The sequence below is a fragment of the Exophiala aquamarina genome (genome assembly GCF_000709125.1).
Source record: "Exophiala aquamarina CBS 119918 chromosome Unknown aczIA-supercont1.4, whole genome shotgun sequence".
In the NCBI taxonomy this organism is placed as follows: domain Eukaryota; kingdom Fungi; phylum Ascomycota; class Eurotiomycetes; order Chaetothyriales; family Herpotrichiellaceae; genus Exophiala; species Exophiala aquamarina.
Window position 1 is genome coordinate 1,493,277 of NW_013550584.1, and position 16,521 is coordinate 1,509,797.

General features: G+C 51.2%; 3 protein-coding genes across 3 annotated transcripts; 1 reads left to right on the forward strand and 2 right to left on the reverse strand.

Annotated features, from left to right (window-relative positions):
* Positions 1-4,004: 4,004 nt before the first annotated feature.
* A1O9_05657 (MFS transporter, SHS family, lactate transporter) lies at positions 4,005-5,884 on the reverse strand (the record flags this gene model as incomplete). The annotated part of the gene is made up of 5 exons (XM_013404873.1): positions 4,005-4,692; positions 4,832-5,021; positions 5,075-5,367; positions 5,426-5,456; positions 5,509-5,884. The coding sequence occupies 5 exons, from the start codon at positions 5,882-5,884 to the stop codon at positions 4,005-4,007; spliced, it is 1,578 nt and encodes a 525-aa protein (XP_013260327.1).
* Positions 5,885-12,179: 6,295 nt separating this feature from the next.
* A1O9_05658 (uncharacterized protein) lies at positions 12,180-13,685 on the forward strand (the record flags this gene model as incomplete). Its single annotated transcript, XM_013404874.1, has 1 exon — positions 12,180-13,685. The coding sequence occupies one exon, from the start codon at positions 12,180-12,182 to the stop codon at positions 13,683-13,685; it is 1,506 nt and encodes a 501-aa protein (XP_013260328.1).
* A 683-nt stretch (positions 13,686-14,368) lies between these two features.
* A1O9_05659 (uncharacterized protein) lies at positions 14,369-15,838 on the reverse strand (the record flags this gene model as incomplete). Its single annotated transcript, XM_013404875.1, has 1 exon — positions 14,369-15,838. The coding sequence occupies one exon, from the start codon at positions 15,836-15,838 to the stop codon at positions 14,369-14,371; it is 1,470 nt and encodes a 489-aa protein (XP_013260329.1).
* Between the last annotated feature and the right edge of the window lie 683 nt (positions 15,839-16,521).

Here is a 16,521-nt window from a genome sequence, read left to right on the forward strand (position 1 = left end):
TGATTTCGGAGGTCGGGGGATGTAGTACAAGGGAAAGTGAACGAAGAGAAGATAACGGGGTCCTCGGTGAGGGACTACGGAGTACGACGATAGAACAAAGAGGGGAGGGGACTGCTGTATCTCCTGTATCTCCCAGATAGGGTGGAAGGCGTCAAAGATAACAAGATCGAGTGACAGGCATGGACAACATTAATAGTACAGTACTCCGGATTGTGGAAAAAGTTCGAGAGAAACGGGAAATCTAATTGTCAGAGCGAAACTCGAACAGGCGAGAGGCGCAGCCTAAGATAGAGTCCAGCTCGGGCAATGGCTGCGGGAATGGCAAGGGCGACAATGGCTGAAGCATGCGTATCCGCCCGCGCCCACGCCCCTGCTCACTTTACGCCCACGCCTGCAGGCCCACAGCAAAAGCCAACGGGGGGCCATCGCAGCCAAGACCCTCAATTAGCACTGCGTGGGCATCAGACTTAAGCATGGCCTTACGGGAGGCGAGCTAATGGATTTAGGGCTTGGGTTTAGGGCATCTAGGGCATCTTTGTACCTGGCACATTTGGTTCTAAGGCAGTTCGGCACCGCTAAAGACTTTGGCTTCTTAACTAAACCCAACACCGATCATCAAGGCCTCCATGCTACAATGAAGTCTGAACTCTTCTGAGTAGAGATCAATGGCTGGCTGCTTTCCCCAGAAGTTCGATGGCGCATCGATAGTCTCAAAGTTAGAGCGGGATCCCAAAGCATGTGGTTCTACTGTACAGGCAAACACGAGTGCTCTACTCGTAGAGTTCTGGAACAAGATCCCAGGTACTCACTCCGCCCTCCAGATGTCCTACTCAATGCTCATGTGCCGGCTTCCGTATTTCAGAATGGACCGGGGGCCCATGGTGGGCGCGACGGGCAGTCTCGCCAGGCACACCAATCATCGCGTCAGATCCTCGCGTGACTGTGTTTCTGTATCCTGGTAGGCCAGCCCTCTCCGTGTCTGCCGTTGGTCTGGAGAATCGAGATTCATCACCAACGGTATGAGATGGCATTAGGATTCTGAAGCATAAAATCCGGTTTACGACGAGGTCAAATTATGACAACCCAGCCTTACTCCCTATACAATGCATCTCGCCAAACGCTGTCACTGGATGAGGTAAACTTAAGGAGAGTTGGAAACCCTGGTGTCGGACTGAAACATCTCGTCGGGAGATCCTGCCAGACTTTGATTTCTACACAGGATCCTCGTCGGTTATCTGCAGTCTGCCCTTCCCCTAAAATGATGCGGAGTACTCATCTGGGCGGGTTCCTCGTATACGGATTACAGTCTTTATCTGTCACCCTTGTCGGTAAAGCAGTCTATGTACTACCTCAAGCCTAGCCCAAACCAGAAGAGACTGAGCCAAGCCCTTGGGACTTTCAGATCATCACATCAAGCAGCAGACTGACATAGGGTAAACACAACAAGGTGGGAAAAGATTAAACCTGCGAGGAACGTTGTCTGGGTAGAGGCCGCCCGAAGATAAGGCTATCATATCCAAGAGCAAGGTCATCTCGCTACTTACTCGTGCCAACCAAGCCAGGGGTGGTTATCTGTTCCTACAAAACATCAATTTCGCTTTTGTGTTAGAGAATCAGGCAGGGCGGGATGGAGACCGGTGAAACGAAGGCAAGATACTGGTAAGACGATCGAAGTCGCTAAATTTCCCGACGCGATGCAAGCTCAGGTAATTTTAGAACCGAACCACTTGAACCCCGGCAACGACACGTTGAAAATCAACACGCTACCTCGAACAACGTTGGGGAGAATGCCCAATTCCTTCCTCGGGCCTATCGCGTTTTACCACGCTGACTGATCGCTACAACGCTCTACTAGCCCGCTTGCTGTTCCCGCAAGTGCCTCGTTCGGTTGTCATAATTGATAAGGATTTACCATTTAGCAAAAAAGGTGCAGCCTGGCGAGCTAGGACCCCGCTGTTATTTTATTATGCCGATATCTCTCAGTGCTATCCCGTACCAAGTACGGAATACCGAGATATCGCACGAGCTAGCGATATACCCCATACTCCGTGCTTTATACCGCAAAGCGCTAGTACGAGTAAGTGGTTACAACGTACCGTTGAGTGATTACCTACGGTCCTTGGGCCCGAGAGGCCCTTTTCCCAGCCTCAGCAGACCCATGACACTTCCACCGTACCAGAGCAACGACGACCTTCAGCGACTGCTTGTCCAGGTCGTTCGATCAAGCATCGGACATTCCGCGTGCCGTGCTTCATTCAATAATGACACCTCGACACACGAACGACCTGGTCCATGAACAGATACCGAGCAACACGGACCAGATAGCTTATCACTAGCCTAGCACGAAGGGGCGAGGGGCGAGGGGCTCCAGTGTTGCTTGTTCGTATTGCGGATACTCGGTTCAATCCTTCTCGCTCCCATTGTTTACAACTCCACCAATGGAACAACCTAACATCATACTCCATATTCTTTCTACACGATTCAGATGGACTCCGGAACACCGTGGGGAGCTGCCACAAGTGCTGGAATATACATTACCTGATACTGAGCACTCCGTACAAGCAGATGCATCTGCTTCACAACCTCCGCCCCCACACAGCACAGTCTTTCTCTAGCAAAAGTTTCCATTCCAAGCCTGATCCTAATCTCATCAACTGCCCGTCCAAGTGTTTTGAGCCCAATCAGGCACTACCCCACAGCTCGCTCTTCTCAGACTCCCAACAGGAGGATGAGGATTGCTTACGGATGCTTATCTGCAGGAACACGATACATGCTGTGCCTGAACGATCCCCTTCGGGGCTAGGAGAAACCAATCATGGCATCTGTATCTCGTATGTATGTACTCCGTACACGGGTCGCAAAGATCCATACACATGCTCAGCACCGCCATCAATAACGTCCTCGGAATAGATCTCCCCAGGGTCGTGATCAGATGCGCCTGAGATAACGAACGTCTTCGTCAGGATAACCTTGCTCTCTGCGCGACTTTTTTACAAGGTGGCATAACATTGGTAGGTGGAACCCCCCCCCGGTTTTGTCCTTGCCGCTATTCATTATGCAAGCCGCCTGCTGTATGAGATAGTAGGTGGACTTGGACGCCTCAGCACCCTTTAGGAAAGTAATTCTTGACCACGTGAGATTTCTCAGTGGCCTCTGTCGCAGGTCATACGAGAAGAACCCAGCAAAGCCGGATTGTGGCAGGGAAGAACCGTCCATTTCGATCTTACCTTAGGTAGGTACGAATTACTCTCCATCTACCTGAATCTATATTCCCTCTCGAGCGTTGGGGGAGAATCATGAAAAGATTGGAAGAGCACGTGACGAGGCTGTGCTCCCCACCAACTGAGTCGCATAGCCTTATGACAATCCGCTTTCCGACCAGCACAATCAGCGCGACCCCAGGCCTATGATTGATCGATTATCATCAAGAGGTATAACTAGCGTCTTACAGTTTAGAATGTTCCTAACAATCAGTAAGAGAATCTGATTTAAGCATGGTCATCAGTGAAAGAAGATTATGAGGGTCAGGCCAGCCATCTTCCGAGTTTGCACGAAGTGCAGTGCGAATCCGATAGTCTCAAAACGGGCCAAAGAGAAAAGAAGAGGCCAAATGTGGCCATGCTGGCACCAAGCCCCCCACCCCAACCTTCTAAAAAGCTCCCTCATGCTGCTGGCATCATGGTACTCTTCCAATGGCAGGGTGATATTATTTTACTTGTTCACCGCAACCACCGCGAATTTGGATAGATGGCCAAGTTGAAATTCCAGCATGGCATTTGATATCGACTTATCCTGACTTGTTCAATTTCCATTCTCGCAGCACACATTTTCCCTGATATAAGCCTCGCTCCTTTCCTGGGATCCACATACATCAGGGGAGTAATTTTCGAGAGGGCAAGGCTTCGTATCTCAGAGCCGACGCAATCTCATCACTCCAAAGTATCATCGCAGACCAACCAAGCCAGCTGTTTCCTCCGACTCATAGTTGAGGATCTTTTGCACGCTTAGACACGCTCTTCCTCTTTCCTGACGACCTTCTCGTCCTCGCTGCTGTCAAGCTGGCCGTGATGGACATCATCCGCTTGTTGATGCCTCAGATCTCGGTGGGTGACCTCGGCCATGTCGGCATCGTGCTCAACATTCAAGCTGCGGCCTCTCTTCTCGGGACCAACGAACGTGAGCAAGATGACGTACGCATAGACGGCGCCCATGAAGATACAAATCACCTTGCCGTAGTCGTAGCGCTTGATCGTCTTGCCGTTCTTGTGCAGCGGCTCGAGCGGGTAGTTCTCACCTAGCTGGGCTTCGATGGTCGAGGATGCCGACGAGGCCAGGTTACCCAGCTGGTATGAAGTACCGACCACGAATGTACGGAGAGAGCCGGGTGACAGCTCCATGAGGTGGATCGGAATTACACCCCATGCGCCCTGCACGCAGAACTGTTCGAAGAAGGCAGCTGCAATGACGGCCTTGGAGCTGGTGAACGTGTATGGGTAGAGGAGTGCGCCACCGATTATGCAGATGAAAATGATGCTGAAGCGTCGGCCAAAGATCTGTGAGCAGTATCCGACCGTGGTTCCTCCCGTCATAGCTCCCAAATTGGCAACGACCTGGGTGACTGTAACCGCGTTGGGGGAGAATTTGAATTGGTTGGTCAGCATTGTTGGATACAGATCTTGCGAGCCATGCGACCTAATGCAGACGTTAGTGGAATGCGAGGCTGGTAAATGGATAGCTAAAGCTCTCATGCTCGGATGACGAAAATCTCTTTCATGTGGCATCCAGCTCTTATGGATCTCACAGAAAACAAAGTACCAAGAATTTGACTTACATGAAGTTGAAGCCGGCCATGAGAAACACCATGTAGATCAGAAGAAGCCAGTGGCGCTTGAGCGCAACGCGACCTTCCGAAATAAAAGTACCAGCAAGACTTCCTTGCTGCTGGCGCAGAGCCTGACGAGCACGGAAAGTATTTGTCTCGGGAAGGCAAAGACGGAAAATGATAATGAGGACGGGCGGACCTAAATCGAAGTGTAAGGCCAGAGAAGTGTGTTAAAGGAATGATGAGAATTACCTGCACCGAACCAGAATAAAGGCCTCCAGCCGTGAGAAGTCGTATTTACAAGTCCACGCGCGAAGGCTGTTGCGAGAAGATAGCCGAATGCGTATCCCTGTTGTAGCATTCCGGAGATGATACCACGAGCGGCTTCGGGACAGTCTTCCAACGCCGTGGCAGCAGCATTCCCGTAGAGACCACCCATTGCAACACCGAATAGGGCGCGCACAGCCAGGAATTGCTTGTATGTCTGGCAGAAGCCAGTGCCCAATTCAAGGACAATAAAGAGGAGATTGTTGACAATAAACGGCCTTTCTCAGGATGTCAGCAGAGCACCAACAGTTGTGATAGATTCCCTTGGATACATACCATTTCCGTCCATATCGATCAGCAGCAATGCCTACGTTCTCATTAGCCCTTTTTCAAGCTGGATTTGGCTACTCAGAACATACCAAAGATAGTTGAGCCAACGGAACGAAACATCAGCACCAAGGTGATACCCCAGGTGATATCGGTATTGGTCTTCCCGAAATCTTCGGCCAGATCAGTGACTGTGAGAGACACGGTAAAGAAGTCGAAGGCATCCCACGACCAGGCGAAGAATGCGACCAGAAAAAAAAGCCACTGCTGTGTGTTTAACATGGCCAGTAGGGCGAAGGGATTCGGCGCTTTGGCCATTGGTGGTTTCAAGGTCGATATTCTGGTGACTGCATATTTGCCCACCGACATATTTCGGTTGGACAATTCTCCCTCTGGATCATGAGCATTCTCGGGAGAGTGCTTCTCATAAGAAGGGTTGGAGCTGGGATGAATGTCGACGTTGGCCATGTTGATGAATTTGGCCACTTAGGAAGAACAGAAATTATGCCTTGAAGTCGATAATGAGAGGACTCAGAGGGGCGCCAGCCTTCTTTTTATCTTATTTGGCGGGGAGAGGACAAGGGAGCTACGAGTGGTGGTCTATGCTGGTCATGCCATATGCATGGAACACGGCTTGTTGCATTTTGGTAAGAACGGTAATGGATCGGAGCAGCACCGGCAAGAGAAACAAGGTCTCAATTTCATCATGATTGGGCAACGATGGGCTCCCGCATGAGCGGGAGAGAAGAATTGACGGGATGGGTTCTCGTGAAGGGCAAGACGAGGGAAAAGAGGGCTCGCCATGTTCCCAGGCGGGACTCCGCAAATGCTTGCATGGGGGGATGGAGGCCCAAAGGACATTGCGACGAATGAGGTGGGACTAGAGAGGGGATCAGATGTTCTTGTAGAGCATAAGAGTAACATCGTGGCAAACTGGGGGCCACCAGAGCCCTGTCGACGGGCCATGGAATACCCTAAAGAAGTCTATGTCGGACAGAACAGGATCAATCACGTCCATGGCGATCGACTCGTCTCCTGTCGCTCTCGGTGTCACCCCAGCTTCAGGTCGGAGTCGACGATGGAAGCTTTCGGAACACATTCTCGAAGGGTTCCATCAGATTTCCCTATCCAGTCTAGACTCGACATTTCTTGATGCACAGCGATAATTTGATGGAAACTGTACCTTGTAGAATGTTGATTTGAGATGTTGGCGAGGGTACAAAACTCCCAGTCTCTTCGGGTGAAGCGGATGGGAACTTGCCCTTGGCAGACGTTGGTAGCGTGGCCTTGAATTTTGGAAGTTTCTGGGCGTTGCCTTAGGCTGCAGATCACGGTCTGGGCAATAATAGGCGTGCCTATCGGGGGCGGGTATAGCGGGAGAAGCTCTGGAAGCGTGACTCGGCTACTGCTTGAACGGGCTTGGGGCGATTTAGGCACTCCAAGTAAGCCTTTCAAGCAATTTCTGGGCAAGACTTGGGTGCTGTGACTGCATCAGCTAATCCCAACGACCGCAAACATCGTCTGTGTCCATGCTGAACGGAAATCGATGGTACAGTCCTTTGGTATGCACCGGGCCAAAACAGAGTGTGTTTGATCCCAGGTCCCATGGAATTGCAATCGCTAGTATTCACCCACGGGGTCCTTGTTATTGTTACTTTACAGTTGGTACCTAATAGACTGTTCTTACCACTTGCTCACGTGTCGGACTGCTTCCGGGTATCACTTCCACCAATTATTATTAGCTGCCTTCCTCAATATGTACAAGCACGGGGCCGACCTGGCTTTCATCACGTGCTTAGTCACATGGCTTCTCTATCTCAGAACTTTCACGGCTTCCCTCCTCCCTTGCGAATGAGAACGCAGTCCCTTCGTCGTTCAACTCCTCCGACACTATCCCTGCTTTGCTCTGTTTTGGACGTTCGGGTCTGTATCTAGATGAGGCCGTCCACTCGTCCAATGCTGACACCATACCAGTAACTACCGTCCCACGTTGACCGATAGAGCTCAGACTTGTTTCCACCAGACCCCTAAGTCTAATAATGATTTGCGATGTTCAGCCTTTTTTCGGCTTCGGATCTCTTCCTCCAAGGTAATGGTTCTTTCCACATTTTCCAGCACCTTGCATGCAGCCTCGACTTGGAAAATGAGCTGCCTGGAACGCAACCGAAGGGCTCTCGGGATTCTTTGGCCGGTGGAAAGAGTCACATTGAGCAGCCGGAGCACATCCCCAGCTATCGACGGCAGCTGTTCAAATTCGGCCACCACCTTCTCCATGCATTCATGCTTGGAGATACCACACCCCTGCAGTACAAATATGGTCTTTTCGAGAGCCATATCCGCCCTACACAGCTGTTGATCGAGCCTATATGCATCCGCCCAATCCCAGCCATCTCTAATAATCGGCACTAGTCTTCTGTGACGAAAGAACTCTAACCTGGCCGCCGTTAAGCTGGTAATTACTCCTTGAATGCAATATTGATCTTTTGGCTGGGTGGTACGAAATATGTTGAGGATCCGCTGCATCTTGTTGCGCTTATTCCTCAGAGGAGACCTTGAGCTGTCGTAGATGAAACTCGCGATTGGGAATCAACTCTCAAGTCTTGTCCACTGATGTTGTCTAGAGATCCCTTACTGCGGTAAAATTCTGAGGGATGCTCCGCTTCAGATGAGTGCCGTATAGAGAAAAATGGAGAGAAGCGTAGGAACGTGGCATGCTATTATCACTTAACCAAGCGAGGACTTACAAACCGTAAGTGCGCAGGTGAGGGCCTCTAACTATGAAAGTGCCCCTCCCAGAAAAAGCTACACCAAAAGATTTTCGTTATTGTTTTGATTGCGGATGAGGACCTCCAACCTCGAAAATGTGCGGAAGAAGTCTATATCAAAAGCTTTTGCTATTGGGTTGCCCGCTGGTGAGGACCTCTAACTGCGGGAGTTACACCCAAGAACTCTATATCGCAGACTTTTGTTATTGTTTTGGCTTCTTTTGCCTGATCCGCTTCTGTCCTGGCCCTGGTCAAAAGACAGAATGTTGATACTGGGGGTATTTGCGGCCTCTGATTCATCCATTCCACCTTCTTCTAAGTTCTGTGTGCCCGACGAAAGTATCTTCCTCAAAGCCGAAAAAATCCCTCTTCAGGTGTCTATGGTATTCTCAACTCTACAAAATAGCCCGTCGCTATGCTCCCTTCCTCTCCGTCCTTCTCTATTCACAGCACTTCCTCTCCTGTTCAACGCCGAACAGACAGCCAGCCTCTTTTCCACACCAACCCCACCACATTTCTGCCCAAACACCACCGCCCATCCTTCAAAAATGGGTGCCAACTCAAGATCACGCAGCAACTTCCAAACTCGCAAGCGAGACAGCTTGCCATCGCGGATTCTACAACGACTGCGCAGCAGCATCGCCTTTTTCCACTCGCCTCCCCGAGCGCCCAAGTATCGCAGTGTGCAGGACAGGACCCCCACGCCACATCCCAGATACCGAGTCCCTCTGAGGAACTCCCCGCTGGCTGTCTCCGGCGGTGCCAGCCCCGCTGATAATATGGGCACATATACCCCCGGTGATGTTGACCGGGAGTGTACCCCGGTGCTCCATCCCTCTCCCCGGCAGCTGGCCCTCGAGCCAGACGCAGCAGACCTCGACTGGCTCGAGGAGGCACTAGAGAACCAGTGGAACCTGCTGATTGCGTTCGCAGCATCAAACCCGGAGCCTCCTCCATACAAGGAGATGCCGCTTCCGGCTTCCGGCTCCTGGCACCTCCAGGATCAGAATGACCTTGCTTGCGGATGAGGCCAAGGGCCAGTAGCGAAGACGGTCGCTAGAATCGGAGAGGGCATTGTCTCCACAAGAGGTGGAGGCCGTGGAGGTGGAGGCCGTGGAGGTGGAGGCCGTGGCCTGAGACTGCATCTTCTCGGGGTCAAAGTTTGTTGGTCTACCTCTCCCAAACCCTCAGAATTTCGGGACCGCGTCGCACCTTGGTGACAACCAATCCTGCATTTGGCAATAGCCGTAACCTCACGGCGATAAAGCTGTCATAGCCCTTTTATGATCTTCTGGACTGGATGGTGAAAGCTCAAGACTGCGGTCACGTTGTAGAGGATGTTGCCGCTCTTACACGGCTGCGTGCTCTGGTTCGATGCGGAGCATGACTGGAAAGGAAATATTGCCACCGGCAAAAACTGTGCTACAGGTGACACCATATAGTTGATCTGCCACAGATGATGTATTAGAGAACAGATCAGTCTCAGGCTTTCGAGGGTGATACGGGCGAAGACGTCAAGCCCACGTCAAGACACTTTCTGATTGTTGCCAGAATTGCTGCAGGTTCAGCCGAAAGCGGGAGCCACGGTACGCCGAGCGCATCATGAATCGAGCACGAGAATAGGACGAGCAGGCTCTAGCTGAACGTTGCCCCGCACAACATTGTATGCAGCTTGGAACATATCTTCGACAGTTTTAACTTTCAGCTTTTAGCTATGCAGCAAACTGTCGAAGTACTGGCCAGGAGCGTCTTTCTTCGCGTGGAAATCGACTGCGATTTCACACTCTCGCTTAATTCATCTCAACTCCGCTGCGTACACGGTCGTAATGGTTGCTGAAGGGTATGATTGGAGAGGGAGGAGATCCTTGAGTTATCCCGCTTTAAATAGGTGTTGATGGAGCCCTTGATTCTTGAAGATTGAGCGTAGATCATCGGTCACTGAGAAACAATTCGTTCCATCGTACGAGTGTGTGATCGATTCGTTACTCCCTAAGATCGTGTGACGGCCTTAATCGGGACACGTTGTCGAAGACTCGTGATAGGCCCTTGGCCAGTTAGGAGAAGCGAACCCACCTTTCCTCCAACCCACGTCCAGTGAATACGGCGGCGGAGAAGATGTTTGGCATGATTCGCCAGTGCGAGTTTCGAACCACGGTATGTCAGCTAGCGAGGAGATGCTAGGTGTCAGCTAAGCACGTCGATCGGTTCGCGACGATTGCCTCGAAAGCTATTCTGAGTCTAGTGAGAAGAGTCTTGAGGAGAGCAATCGGCCGGTCCGACTTGGGCTCGGTATAGTCATCCTTTTCTGATTCTCGGAAGACCACAGTGATGCGCTGTTTAATCTATCGTCCGTCAACTGAAGCACTTCCTTCCACCAATGCTTTGCGTTCGGTGCTGGAAGCGGGCAGACCTGGCTAGAATTCAGCATATCATGTCCCATGGTGCGTTTGAGGCGTTCGCTTATTGGAATGCCCATCAGGCCTTTGGGCATTGTACATGTCAGGAAAGGCACCGTGCTCAGGGGCGACGGTGCCATACGCCATCTGCCATGAACAACGTTGCCATCTCTTGGGCTCACGCCTTTTGGTAATTTTCCGTCCCGGGCCCCGTCAAAAAGAGAGCAAATGCTCCTATCCGCTAATATGGACACTATGAATCAGCCTAATCAAGTCATGTCCCCCAGAAATAGGTACTTGACCACTTATGCTGCCACGGATGTACGGAGTAGAAGTCTGGGCATTGATATCAAGCTCATGATCACGTGATGAGAAACTAGTATTGAGGTGATGAATGCTCAACCGTAGGAGAAGAACCGGGCCCAAGGCAGCTTGCCTCTCTCCACGGAATACGGGCGAAACAGTATATTGCTGGCCTGCAAGGCGCCTTCGAATGACTCTTCCGAGCTTGTTGGGCCATGGACATGTCGTATGGTCTAGGTATAACTTGTCAAATAGGCCACGCCCAGAAATCCTCAGCTCAACTGGATGCTTTCGAATTACGGACACAGTACGAACGACAGTACGTCTCTTGTTTTGGTGAAAGTTCTTCTTTTCCTGTTCCAGAAAAAGCCTCTTCCGTCTGGCAGAGCGAATCCTGGCAGAAAGTTTGACTATCCAACAGCCTGGTTCAGCCTGGAGGGTGCCCCCTGCAAGCCGCCTCCGGACCTGCAGATACCCCTGGCATTAGACCGCCCCACTGTCGCAGATCGAGCGTTGTCCAATCTACTGGGCTGAGCTGAAAACTCTCGGATGAGACCATTGCTTTTTGGTACAGTCAGGACGTCGCTACGGTATTTTACCCACCTAGATTGTCGAAATATCTATCAGGTGCTTATCGATACACTGGACCCCTCGGCACTTTTGTTCCAGGTCGAGTGGCGCAATTACGCTATTTACTCTGGTGGTCAATCTCCACAGGGTCAACATGGCTCGCGGTCTTCCATCACTTGAGCGGCTTGCACCCTTTTTCCAGGCGGAGTGCAATTTTGTGACGGAGATGGGGAGCATTGTTCTCGGGCGGCATTCTCAATCGAAGCCCAGATTACGACTAGTTTTCCACGATCCTTTTTTGTAATGTCAACTACTTCTGCAGTCGTCCAGATGCGTGCGTGTTTAAGCAACTACACGGTCCGCCTTCAACTACGATACTCAGATCTTTCGACGTTCAAAGAACTCGGGATCGAGATTGTTGTAGGCAAGTCGGATTGCCCAAATGGGATGCAATCAACCCGATTTAATATTCAAGCAGGCCTAATCGATTTTGCGGCGTGAAAAAGGGGCGCATTGTCACTGATCCTCGATAACGCTCGTTGTTGGATGCCTTGCTTGCAAGCGATTTTCGAACTACAGGTCGTGTGAAGCACGAATTTTGAACGCCTTGAGCAGGCAATTCTACGACGGATGCTGCACCCAGGATTCATCACGTTTTTCTTATGAGGCTCTTACTGAAAGCTGGAACATCAGTCAGCTGTGTCTCCCAAGTAAAGGGGTGCGTTCACCATGACTGGGATATCGACCCTGCTAAGGAAGCCGGGAGCGGTCGCAGCATCGGCGTTGCTTGTCGCTACCTGTATTATCTCGTTATTCCTGATTCGAATGAACATGGAATTTGATCCCACTCAGTCACCAAGAGTCTCCGTGGAACAAGTGATTCCTGATGATAGCATCGCGCAGAGACCGTCGCCCACTGTTGCGCTAGCCAGCGACACTACATCGAGCAGCAGCCCTGCCACACCAACAGCAGACCACCAAGATGACCGACCGGCTGAGAGTGTTGTCAATGCAACAGTTGCCAAGCATCACGACGATGACGCCGTTTTTGACCCCGGCAACGGCTTTCGCCAGATATATTCTCTCTCCACCAGCAATGGGACCTTTTACCCGGTCTCTTTCGGCAACGAGTCGGCGTACAATGTCAACGTCCTGCCTCACCCTACACGACCTGATCAGTGGGTTATCATCGCTCAAGCACTCGCACAAGCCACTGTCAACGGGACAGTACAACTGAGGGAGGTGAATTGCATTGCCGAATTCCTCCACGGCGTTCTTGCTTGTACTGAGCCTGCTACGGCCTTGCGAACGGCCCCCTCGATACCCTGCGTCAATTGTATAGATGGTGAATCACCGCCATTGCTCAAAATGGTGTTCGGGCCTCGAGATGCTCGCATGTTCTATGGTCCTAAGCATGCTTATGTTATGTACGGCTCTCAATCTCACTACACCTGGTTGGGGCTGTGGATTCAGCACGCAGGCAAGTTGATCCCCGCCCTGAACCAGGCCGACTCTGATGAGGCATCTGCGTTTCCCGAGGCCACGGAAATCGAACGACCAACCCCGCATAAGCTCGGCTACGAAAAGAACTTCTTTCTTTTCTGGGACAGTCAAGGAGCCATGTACGTGCATCACGACATATATCCTAACCGAACGTTCGCTCAGCTATCTACTAACGGGTCCGTCCATGCTGATCTCTCTCCGGAGAGCGCGTCGAAAGATAGTATCTGCATGGCTAAACACATGCCCCGGCCAGGCCCCGAGCTAGAAGGTATTCATCAAGCCACCAACTCGCTGGCCCTGACCCTATGCCGGCGCCACGACCAGGACTGCCACCCGAGCGACGAGAATACTTTTATCATGAATATTTTCCAGCACAAAACGTATCATAGCTACCATGCTCTTTACTACTCTTACGTCATGTTATTTCAACAGACTGCGCCATTCGCAGTCCATGCAATCTCCAAAAAGCCTCTATGGATTCATGGCCGGGATATGCTCACGAACAAGACACACGCAGCCTATTACGACGAGCACCCACCCTCAATGCCCAAAAATCATACGGAAATGTTCTATATCACCAGCATCAGTTGGAAATCGTCCAAACAGAAATATAACGGATATATTGACGATCCTATGTTTGTGTCGTTTGGAATAGAAGATACAAAATCCGGCACTATTGACGTCTCGGCCGGCGATTTATTGCAAGACTTGGCGTATTGTGAAGAAGATTAGACATTACGTACCTACCTACGTGGGTGTGTACGTGTGCAGGGGGTGAATATACATGATAAGGGACACCAAATAATGTCCAATTTCATGTCGCTTCCTTTGCACCTTCCCTCCCTGTAGCCTTCAGCGTCTTATGGTTCCCGCCTCTTGCTGGATCAGCGCTGCCACTGCGAACCCGGTCCGTTGTAACAACAGGCTTATCCGTCTTTGCTGGGGGGGGCATTAGCAACGTGTGGAGTGCACAGAGGCCGAGGTTTAAATGCGCTGTCCTGGTCCATTCGAGCGTCATCAGCGGCCATGGCGTGCGAGAACACAAACTACGCGCTTTACTGGAAGTTTGATTTCAAAATTTGAACAGGAACTGTGACTTGATTTGTCCGGTCAGTGACTGTCGTCGCAGTCGTATTTATAAGAAATGCTTCCGTCCAGACCCTATCTGATAAGAATCAAAAGTCAACAAGCGCCTTAGAGCCTGGCTTGTGAACCTACAAGCTGTAATCTCCATCCCTGCTGGGACTAAACGCCGTCTATTTACCTACCAAGCCTCTCGTTATTACTGTCCTTGTAATCTATCCCGCCATTTGACAAATTTTGACCACTGCGAAACTCCAGTCTCGTTCCTCCCGATCCATGTGAGACAAGTTGTTATCGTGATACCTTTCATGTGGCCGCACATTTAACTCTTTCTAGCTCCTTAGGCCGTTCTTGCCCTGATCCTGTTTGCCCTGGGCTGGCTTGTCCTGATTCGAATTCTCCTGGTCTGCTTTGCCGTGGCTCGATTTGCCTTGGGCTGGCTTTTCATGGCCTGCCTTGCCTTGGCCCAACTTTTCAAAAGTTCTCGAATCAGTCTCTGACAATTCTGCGGCAAGCTGATCTTTGTCACCTGGTGCAAGGTCTTGCAATGCAATGGGCTCTGTGGGAGGTTGTCCAGCTGGAGGGCCGATGTTCGGCGCTGGCACCGCTTTGGCTGCCTGGACTGCCGGATCCTTGGGCCTTTGAGCGTCGTCAAGTTTTTTGATTTCAATCATCTTCAATTGCACCTCCTCGGGAAGAGAAGAGAAAAAAGCCGTGTTCGTGTCCCAAAGCGTCACGCAGTCAACGTTCCAATTGCAGTTCTCGACCTCGCCGTAGATCGGGTGCTTGTAACGAGGATGAGCATCCGTCCACGAGGAGGCATGGAAATGATGTTTGACAAGCGCCGCTCTGCCGCCGTGGTTTCCTGAATCCGAGTGTCCAGTCCCAGCGGCCATGGCCTCCGCTGGGAGGACCAAAACTCGCCCCACAACTGTGGACTCTTCCAGGTTGTGGAAATTATCCCAGGTGATTTTTGTCCGTGTCAGCTCAGACATGTATTCCAGGATGGCGTTGGTGAATGCAGAAGGGCCCGTGCCACTTAGGACTTCGTCAAAGTCGAGCTTGACCTCGGAGATAGGCTTATTTTGTTTCCGGGCGAGGTCATTAATCCAGTCGAGGATATGATCGATCAATTTCATCATAACAGGAACTCGAGCCTTGCACATGAATGTCCACTGGCAGAAGGACTGCGACTTAGACCCTAGGATAGGATGGTCTTTGAGACGGGGCTCATCCGTCTCGACCCCGATGAGCATATCGATTTCGAGTTGGTCGACCCGTTTGGGGATGAAATGGTCGATAGACCTGAGTGCTTCAACGTCGATATCTGCATAGACTCCTCCTACGGCGTACATGATCAGATAGCGTAGCAGGTCGGATTGGATGATTCTGATATTCTCGAGGGCCATGAACGTGCTGACAATGTCTGGTCTGTTCAAGCCGGTTGGACCATAGTGTTCTTCCACCCAGGACATGGCGTTGTCGTCTGTGAGGACCTCATACCGGTAGGCTGGGTTCTTGACCGTCCATGTCCTTGCCCGCTCAGCATCTCTGTCCTCAAACCGCGTTGGATCGACTTTCCATGACTGCCAGATCTTCTTGGGGAATGTTCCGCCGACGGGGTATCGTGATAATGGCGCTATCTGTAGGAATGAGGCTGGCGAGGAGGACTCAACGACTTTGCGCAGGAACAAAAACGCCGCTACACATCCCACGAGCAAGAGTAGTATCTTGCGAGTTTGCCTGCCGAAGCGGTTCCCCCGAGGCCGTCTGGACTTCATTAAGTCGTCTCTTAGGGACATGTCTGAAGTGGCAATGAATATCTTCTCCAAGACGGACGAATCTTTCGCGGCTCGCCAGTTGTCATGACTTGCCGCTGCCGAAGAATGGCGTCGTCGCCCAAGGAGCAACAAGCGAAATGGCATGCGAGAATGCACCATGCAGAAAAATCGGGTTGCTCGATTTCCAACCAACACAACTCGTGATTACAGTCGTGGCGGGTCAGGGATTTGGGAAGGAAAAGGGAAAATAATTATGCCAGTACAACCCGATTAGAGAGACAATTCGAGGCACATGAATGCTGAGCGCTCGGTCTCCATGTGTGACTTGCCTAAAATCATCCAAAATGAAGATGTGGACCCTGTGGAATACACCTTTTGAAAAAACCCGGCGCGCTTTAGTGATGGATGCAAACCGGAGGGATCCGCTCAGCGGCAGGGGTCTTCAGCCACAGTGCTTCCACCCATTTTATTTGGCTGCCTGACTGACCAGGGTTTTCCAACTGTTCGATTATTCGTTTGAAACTTTAACCCCTGAATGGAAAGGAAACCGTTGGTTTTGGTGCCTGGGGCGATGTTCGAGACCACCCCTGAATATTGCGGACTCGACTCGCCCTCTTGCATGTGCACAAAGGTAATACACACTACCTTATCTACTATCTCGCGTAACAAGGTCGTGTTCAGGGTGCCCTGTACCGTCACATCTG